At 52.3% G+C, this 8,642-nt stretch overlaps 1 protein-coding gene across 1 annotated transcript in view; it reads left to right on the forward strand.

Annotated features, from left to right (window-relative positions):
• Positions 1-5,532, forward strand: part of LOC130586698 (E3 ubiquitin-protein ligase rnf213-alpha-like) — a 42,834-nt gene extending 37,302 nt beyond the window's left edge. The window contains exons 60-67 of the mRNA XM_057387582.1: positions 63-146; positions 397-565; positions 786-981; positions 1,766-1,843; positions 2,055-2,255; positions 2,558-2,647; positions 2,957-3,117; positions 3,578-5,532. Coding sequence (XP_057243565.1) covers positions 63-146; positions 397-565; positions 786-981; positions 1,766-1,843; positions 2,055-2,255; positions 2,558-2,647; positions 2,957-3,117; positions 3,578-3,770 — 1,172 coding nt within the window. The 3' untranslated portion in view covers positions 3,771-5,532. The remainder of the gene's footprint in view (positions 1-62; positions 147-396; positions 566-785; positions 982-1,765; positions 1,844-2,054; positions 2,256-2,557; positions 2,648-2,956; positions 3,118-3,577) is intronic.
• The last annotated feature ends 3,110 nt before the right edge of the window (positions 5,533-8,642 follow it).

Genomic DNA, 8,642 nt, shown 5'->3' on the forward strand with positions numbered 1-8,642 from the left:
TCTTCTCTCTTCTCTCTTCTCTCTTCTCTCTTCTCTCTTCTCTCTTCTCTCTCTGCCCACAGAAAGCCAGCGCTCAGCTTTCAGCAGAGCTATAGAGACGATCCGAAAGGTTTGGAGCAATATTAAGATGAACCCATTAAGCTCAGGTACGTGGTCACCCCAGGATGTCATGTCCCTCTTTCCTCGGCCATTTCCTCTGTTCCAAAGCTGAGCCTCTTCCTGCGCCTACCGTTTCTAATAAAATTGCAGAGCTTGCTCACTCTTCACTGCCAAAAACAAATAAAAAAACCCTCCTGAAAATACAAAACCGAATATAAAACCCTTTCAAGATCTCAGTGAAAGGAAACATTTCCCCTGGGATCCCTACAGCAGGTAGACTATTCCACCCTTTTTCAGGCATGACAGTCCTGATGGACCTCTCGCCAGATGACATCAACACCAACACTGCTGTCCGACACCTCCTCCCCATCCAAAAATCCATCAGCTACCTGGTGACTAGATTCCTTATCCAGCTGCATAATGGCTGCATCGACACAGCTGCACGGGTCACTAGGGAGAGACAGCGGTGGGTCTCATCCCCTGGGCTGTCCATCTCCTCTGCCTGCCATAACAGTGATGTGGGAGGTTCCCGGGGCTGGTGTGGAGCTTGTGGTGGAGCTGCAGTGGCCAAATGATGCTGCTGCAAGGTCCTGGTAGCTTGGTGTGCGGCAAAGCAGATCCTTGAAGGCAGAGTAAGACCAACTGAGAGGCTCTGCAGCCACACAGGGCCATTGTTCCTCTCCCAGGTCCATCTCTGCAGAAGAGGTGAAGCCCTCCTCGGTGCTGGCTGTAACCATGAGTGATCTGGAGACCATGGCCCTCACCAACCTGCAGTATGAGATAGATGAGAATGGCACCCAGACAACGTACTTTGACTTTGAGATGCTGCAGCGGCAAGTGGTGCATCGCTTCATCAGTGGGAAGCCCATCATCAAGGCTCAGGTGAGCTCAGTGCCAGGCCACCGTGGGATGTCTTAGGCCAGCAGTGGGGTTGGCGTGTGTTTCCATCCTCTTTGGGCTTTTCTGGAATCAACAGGCTCAACCGAAGGCCTTGACAGATGCCTGCTGTTCATCTTACTCTGTTCTTCAAGTTTCTAAAGAGTGCCATGGCCAGAAACCACTTCCATGGTCAGGAAATTGTGGCCTGGAAAGCTTCAGGGGACTCATAGCCCTGTCCATTGGGAAGGGGAAGACAACTTGGTTTCTTTGAGAAGGAGGGAGGAGTTGGGAGCTGCTCAGAGAAGTTCAGGAGGGATATTCCAGAGTTATATTTGATCCAAAGTGGATTCTGAACACCATTGGAGGAACATGTCTGTCTGAGGACGTTCATCTCTGTTCCATGAAAATGAAGCCTGGAGCTTTTGGGAAAAGGGGAGTTGAAGACACTAGAATCAGGCTATCCTGCAGCAGCTGGGGTGTGTGTCCTCTCCCAAAGGTGATCAGTCCATGCTGGCTCTTCCCAGGACCCTTCTGGTCCTTGGAAATAGCTCCCAAGAGCACTTTCTCACCTGGGAGATGGTGAGGTTGTGAGCTCCCCAGATCCTCCTCCATGGAGGTGCCATCAGGGACATCCCCTGATCTCCACAATCCCCAAAGTGGCCTCAAGAGTCCATCCACTACCTCAGGGAAATCACATGGACCCAGATTTGCACAGCTGAGCTTTCCTGCTGGCCCAAATCAGTGGCACCAAAGCATGTTCATAACCACTTCTCACAAACCCTTCCAGACAGCTCCATCCATTGTCCTCAACAACACAAGGACCCTCCAGGCCACCAAGAAGAAAATCAGGGACCAACTGACCCAGGTAGGACCCCATTGGTCAGCGGTCTTCCCCTCCATCCAACCCTGAGGCATCCCCTCGAGTCCTGTGACAGCATGGGGGCAGATGGACAGGGCAGATGTGTGGGAGAAACCCAAGGCCAGCTCTGGCAGGTGTTGGAGACCTGGCAGGAGGCAGTTCTCCTGCACTGGGCAACCAAGAGGCTGGGACAGTATCTTGCTGTTCTTGGTGCCAGGAGCCACTCAGCATCAACCAGCAGAAGCGCATCATGGAGGAGACCCGGTCAGTCAACTCCCTCTCCAAGGCCTTGGCCACCCTGAGGGTGGCTGCAGAGTTCCTGGCAGTGACAGGAGGTGACCCAGAGCACTCGCTGTCCAAGTATGTCCTGCAGGAGCTGAAAATGGACGCTGGCGCAAAGCAGTTCCAGGATGTGCCGGTGGGTAAGGGGCAAAGAGTGGGTGGGAAGTGGGACCTTTGTGCCCTTTCCTCTGCTCCTCTTGGCAGGGCTTTGCATTTCCCATGGTTTCCACCTCGGTCTGCAGGCAGGCAGGACATCTCCATATGGGACACCAGTGATGTGGGAGCCAACTGGGCCCACCTGGATGCTTGAACTGGCAGTTGCAGTGCAGACATTGGGGGATGTCGGTGGCCCAATGTGTCTTCCACCAGGACATGCTGGAGTTGAGTGCAGGTGGCACATTTTCAGGGAGCTGACCATTTGTGTCTCTCTGTCTTCAGGTGGTACCCAACACCCAGCTGAAGCACATCCTGTCACTGTGGCAGGTCCTGGCAGCTCGCAAGTCAATGCTATTGGTACAGATGAACCAGGTGAGGGAAATGAGTTTGGGGGAGGAGATGGGGTTTGCTTCCTGGACGAAAGAAGCCTTGCTGCAGCCAGGAGCCATTTTTTACAGTCCTGGATGAAATCCAAGTCTCTGGTCCATCCTGGAGACAATCCACTTCCTCGGGTATTTTCTAGACTGGCTCCTGTCTTGGAAGCTCTCTGGTGTCCCTAAGACCAGGTTCAAGGGCATTAGAGGGTGGTGATTCTCCTTCCTCCATTAGATGTCACTTCCAGATGCACCTGGGTGGGCTATGCTGGGGTCTCCCTGTTGCTGAAGCTAGTGGCCTTTGTAGGATCCCTTCTGCCTGGTACCCCAGGAGTTCCAAGGACAGCTGGACACAGAAGAGGAAGAAGCCCTTTATTGTGCCTTGGCCAACACGAACCTCGATCTCTTCCTCATTGAGCTACATGAGATGATCACAGTGGCACTGTCTGGATTTCAACCTGAACACAAGTAAGTCCAGGTCATGGATTTTGTTGAGCAAAGGTCTGAAGGTGTCTGGTCCAGGTCCTGCTCCAGACAGATTCCTCAGGGCCTCATCTTGATGTCTGTTGCTGGACCTCCATCCCAGGAGATGCTTGTCTTGGGGGCATCACTCCAATGGGTAGAGGTTTTTCTTATGCCCAACCACAGTCTGCCTCACTGGCTCTTGATGTCACTGGAGACACCCCAGGGCAGCCACTGGCATGAGGCATTGGCCATCATTAACCAGCAACCTTGGCCACTACTGAGCAGTAACCTTGTACCACCACCAAGTAGCCTTGGTCACCACTAAAGGCCACCACTGAACAGCAACCTTGGCCAGGACAGTGTTTATGCTGACAGCCAATGCTGACCATCACTTGCTGCTGGGGATGGTGGGACATCCATCCTAGCTCCACCTACTCACCCCTCTGCTCTGCCTCACCCACAGGCTGAAGGATGCCTTTCAGTTCTTCCTGGAAGACAACCATGACTCCAACACCTCTGTGGCTACCCTGGCCAATGTCCTGGACCCAGACATTCCCGTTGAGAAGATCCTCTCTGTCTGGAGGATAGCTGTCAAGACCAGCCAGATCAACATCCCTGCCTATGGCCAGGCAAAGCCAGCCCTAGGCAGCCATTAGCCCCCTTCTTGCAATGACCCTGCTGGTGACTGGTCCCCATAAGTACAGAGGAAATATTTATCCCTGACCCAGCTCTAGGGGCAACACATAAGTCAGGCATGGTCTCCTGGAGCAGCTTAGGTGTCTGAATTCTCCAAGTCCTGCTTCCTTGCTCCCTGAACCTGGGTGAGAAGGTCTCACCTGGACCCACCCCTGCCCCCTTAGGGACGCCAAGCATCTGCATCCCTCCAGCCCTGCCAAGCCACAGCAAGAAGTTCGTGTTCCCCCATGTCCTACCCCTGTGCTCAGTTGACCAACTCTGTTTTCTAGCAGTCCCCAACTGGGGTCCAAAGAGCAGGACCCCTTTTACCATGCCAGTGTTTGCCAAGGGGGGGGGTCTCTCTGTGTCCCTGTGCCCATCAGCAGTAGCCTATGTCCTGCTTTGTCCCTTCCCTCACTTCCTGCATCATTAAATGTGCAAAGATCCATCTTGGTTTCACATGATTCCCAAAGCAGTGGTTGAAGGGACGTGACTGGTGTTGTGGTGTGACCAGACCTTCTTGGGGGCAACTGTGGGGCTCCGGGTGCCCTTGGAGAGAGAGTGGTGAAAGAGCTGGAGCCCTGAGCCTCCAGAGGTGGCCAGGGGCGCGAAACACCATATTCCCCCCCATACCTACAGCTGCCCCCAGTAAACCCCAGTGCCCTCCGAGGTTTGACCCATGTGGTGATCTCTTTCTGTCCATCTTCCTGGAGAGGGAAGACCAGGCCCAAACCTGTCTTTGCTCCACACCCTCCACAAAGGTATTTATAGACACTGAAGAATCCTCCCCAGTGGGGGGACAGGTGGAGCTCCTGGACCACAGTGAACACCCCTCCCCTGCCCCACGGCTACCACTGAAGCCGCTGCTTGGGTAATGTCCCCATGCTCACATGGGATCAGACTTCCTGGACACTGGCTGGTACTGGTGATCTGACAGCACCACCCTGAGGAGGAAGGACTTGCCACCCATTCGTGCAACAGTTGTGGGACTTGCAATATCCAAATCAACCAAAACAGCAGGTTGCCACCCTAAAACCCCTCACTCCTATGTGTGGTGTCTCGGTTTGAGACAATTTTTCGGAGAAAAACAATATGGAATGAACATTTTCTCTGAAGTGAAAAGGGTGGCAATTTTTTCCCACCACTACAAAACAGATGTTTGGGTGAAAGTGAAGAAAAAATTTGTTTATTTAACAAAACAAGGTACCCCCAGGACACGAGACAAATAATTAAAACTGTTAGATATTTAAACTCCAGAACTCACCCCGCGCCTCCCCCCACAGCCGCACAGCACGTGGTGCGAAGGAAGATGGCTCGGATCTTGTCCCAAGGAAAGGAAACAAAAGAATGTTCACGTAGCACACGGGCAAACAGTGGGAACCTGGTAGTGCCTGTGGTGGTAGTCCTCTCTTCACTGTAGATGAAGCAGGGGGCTTGGTGTGCTTTCTCTCGCCGGCTCGGCTCCTCTGGAGTTTGGGGCTGAGATCGAGCGGCTCCTCGGCTTCCCGCGGGTGCCCGGCTGGTCAGCACCCAATGTGGTTCTGAGACCACAGCCCTGCCGAACTGCTTCAGAATAAGCCTCAGGAGCCACTGAAGGGTGGCCACCGCAGTCCAGGGAAAGCTGTTTGCCCAAGCTGACAACAAACCCCGAGCTACCTAACAAGCACCAACCTAACTGCCCTGCACCCCGGCCTGCTGAGCTCCCTCAGCGAGCTGCAGCCCCCTTTTTAACGCCGCACCCTGCCTTCCAGGCTGCCCCCTGCCCCTTCTTCCACGCCTGCCTTAAAGCCAAAGGCACAGTTTGGGGCATAAAAGCAGACTAAATATAGGAATATAGTGTTATCAGAAAATCAACCAAAGACAGCACATTACCCAGAAAAGGCTTGTCAGGGAATGCAAATGATCTCACAATTAATTCAGTGTACACACGAGAGTGGCTGACTCAGTTGGAGCTCAGGATCATCTTCTTTGGGCACTTTTCCCTCATATTCTTCATGCTCTTTTCCCACTCCTGCCATTATCACTATCTAAGCTCACTGCATCTGCAAATTAGTTAAAACTCCTTAGTCTGGCTATTTAATGATACTGTGTTGGTAATAAGCAGTAGGAGATTGAATACTACAAATTGTGTCATTTAAGACCAATAAACATGAATTTCTTTGGGTTTTGTTGGCATAAATATGTGAAAAGTCCAGTAAAGAATGATGTGTGATGGAACAATTTTCACTGTACAACCCAGGCAGGTGTGGATAAAATGATTTCTATTGCCCATCCTGGCCAGAACAACATCCTGGTCAGAATAAAGCAATGCCTAAATTCTCTAACACTGACAAGATGTTAATGGAGAGTTTCAGATTTTCGTGCAGTTTTGGTGACAATCCCACTGAGGTCCATCACCAACACAGGCTCCTCGTGGACTCCTTGGAGGAGAAAACTGAAGGCCATGATTGCACAAAATCCTCTCAGAGACTCAGTATCAAAAAGAAAAATCCAAACCACCTTAAAAACTCTGAGTATCTCAAAGAAATAATGAGCCCCAGTGAGTGTCAGAACAAAGCCTCTCAAGGGACTCGTTAGAGCAGATAAYTGGAGGCCAGGATTGCACAAAGCTCTCACAGACTCCAAGGCAAAAGCAAAACCCAAAGTCCTTTGCAAACCCTGCAGTCCCTGGGAGCTGAAGGAGCCCCCCAGGGCCATTCCTGACCAAGGCTCCCCAGGGACTCCTTCCAGCAGATCCCTGAGCCCACTGGGATGTGGGGAGGGGATGCTGAGGGCAGGACNGAGCCCACTGGGATGTGGGGAGGGGATGCTGAGGGCAGGACAAGGGGGTGACAGTGGCCAGCCTTGCTGGGGCTGTGYCAGGAGGCCCCAGTGCCTCAGGACAAGGTGTCCCCTCACAGCCCTTGGTGGCACAGACCCTGCTGTGCCCCAGGGCACCAAGACTTGGCTTCTCTTTGTTCCCACCTGTCATCTCTGCCTCCAATTTCCTGCTCTAACTGGAACCTGGGGACACTTTCTCAGTCGTGTCCTTCAATGGGACCCATTAAAAGTTCAAGAAACTTTGGGGATTGATTGTGCCTTCGAATTCCTGAGAGGTTTCTTCAGCTCCCTCTCAGGGACTGATGTGCAGGGACTCAGCCCCAGAGCCCCAGAGGGTCATTAAAGCCCTGGTGCTGCTGCTGCTGAGCTGGGCCGGGCTCCTGGCACAGAGGGAGCTCCTGGTAACCAAGAAAAGCTTCAAAAAGACATTTCTGCTGATGAGCAGCTCCTGTGCACAGCCCAGCAGGGCTGAGGGCACTGCCTGCAGCCACCCCGGGCACAGCACAGAGGCACTGAGGGGTTCAATCAGTCAGGGCTGGAAGATGCTGAGCAGTGACTGGGGGAGAATCACCCCCAGCCCTTGACACAGGAAGCCTCTGGCTGCAGGACAAAGCAGCTGCATCTCCTGGAGTGCCCTCCTAAAGCTGGAACATCCCAATGTCTGCAGATTATGTGAGTATAACTCAGAGTATCTCTGGTGTTAGAGTAGAAGGGCATGCTCAGCCCGGGAATATTTCCAAGACAATAATTTTTATAAGGATGAACCTTCTTGAATGTTTTCAGTTTCCTATTCTCAGGCAATGGGAGAAGATAAATTATAGATGAATTCTTAATTTTTAGAAGTCTCTAAGGTATTGGAACTGTAACTTGAGTACTCTGCAGGAGTTTCCTGAAGTGCTTTCAGCCACTCCTCTGCCCATGGACAGCACCAGCATTGCCTTTGCTGCACCCATCAGGCTTAGCCTGACCCGTCCTTTCTCCAGCCCACAAACAGAACCTGCCCCCAGCCAGTGCCCTGCAAACAGGCAGGTTTCTGTAGGGCCAGGGACAGTGCACAGAGATTTGGGGTCTGTGAGTGCTGCAGGGAGAGATCAGGCACAGGGTAACACCTCCAGGGGGAAAATCTCCAGGTAGCAGAGAGATCAGGCAGTGAGAGAAAACAAAACCCAGAAATGTTGTGTCATTGGTTATGTTGTGTATTTGGTTAGAAATGCTGTGACCTTGAGAAGGTGATGAACATTTGGTGGACTCTGGTGGATCCATCTGCTCTCAGCACTCTCGGGGTGGTTTTTAAGGGAAACCTGGAGGGTGATCATCTCTGGGAAAGAGGATCTTGGAACAGGACAGAGTGACAGACACCCCTCCCTCACTCCCCACTCATCATCCTGCCTCACAGAGCTCACTCTGTTCTTCCTTAGGGCAACAGAAATGCTGAGTTTGTGACATCCAAAAATAATCAGCAGGGGAGATGGAAGAGAAGCTGTAAAAAACTCTAGAACACTTAAACTGCCTATTCCATTCCTGTTCCTCAGCACTGGGAGTGCAGGTGCTGACAGAGCCTTCTGTTTTAGCAGGGGTTTCAAAGTGGAACACCAGGACAGGTCCCTGTACCCCTCCCACTTGTGCACAGCAAGACTGAGTTATAAAAAGCCCGTGAGTAATTGCCCTGAAATTCATGTCACACTCAGCCAGCACAGACCAGGGCTCCAGCTTTGGAGCTGAAGGAAAATCTGCTAGAAAAACAAAACAGTTTCTGTGTAACAGGGGAAAGGTGTGTGGGAAATGGCTTTGGTTTTGCTGACAGAAGTTTCCCCTAAATTGTCACTGTTCTTTCCTCCTTCAGCAGGTTCCATTGTCCAGAGTGACGAGATGTCCAACAGCAGCTCCATCAGCCACTTCCTCCTGCTGCCATTGGCAGACACGCGGCAGCTGCAGCTCCTGCACTTCTGCCTCTTGCTGGGCATCTCCCTGGCTGCCCTCCTGGCCAACGGCCTCATCATCAGCGCCGTAGCCTGCGGCCACCACCTGCACAG

This window comes from Malurus melanocephalus, unplaced genomic scaffold (genome assembly GCF_030028575.1).
Source record: "Malurus melanocephalus ecotype Western Australia unplaced genomic scaffold, MMel_1.1 scaffold_1261, whole genome shotgun sequence".
Taxonomy (NCBI): domain Eukaryota; kingdom Metazoa; phylum Chordata; class Aves; order Passeriformes; family Maluridae; genus Malurus; species Malurus melanocephalus.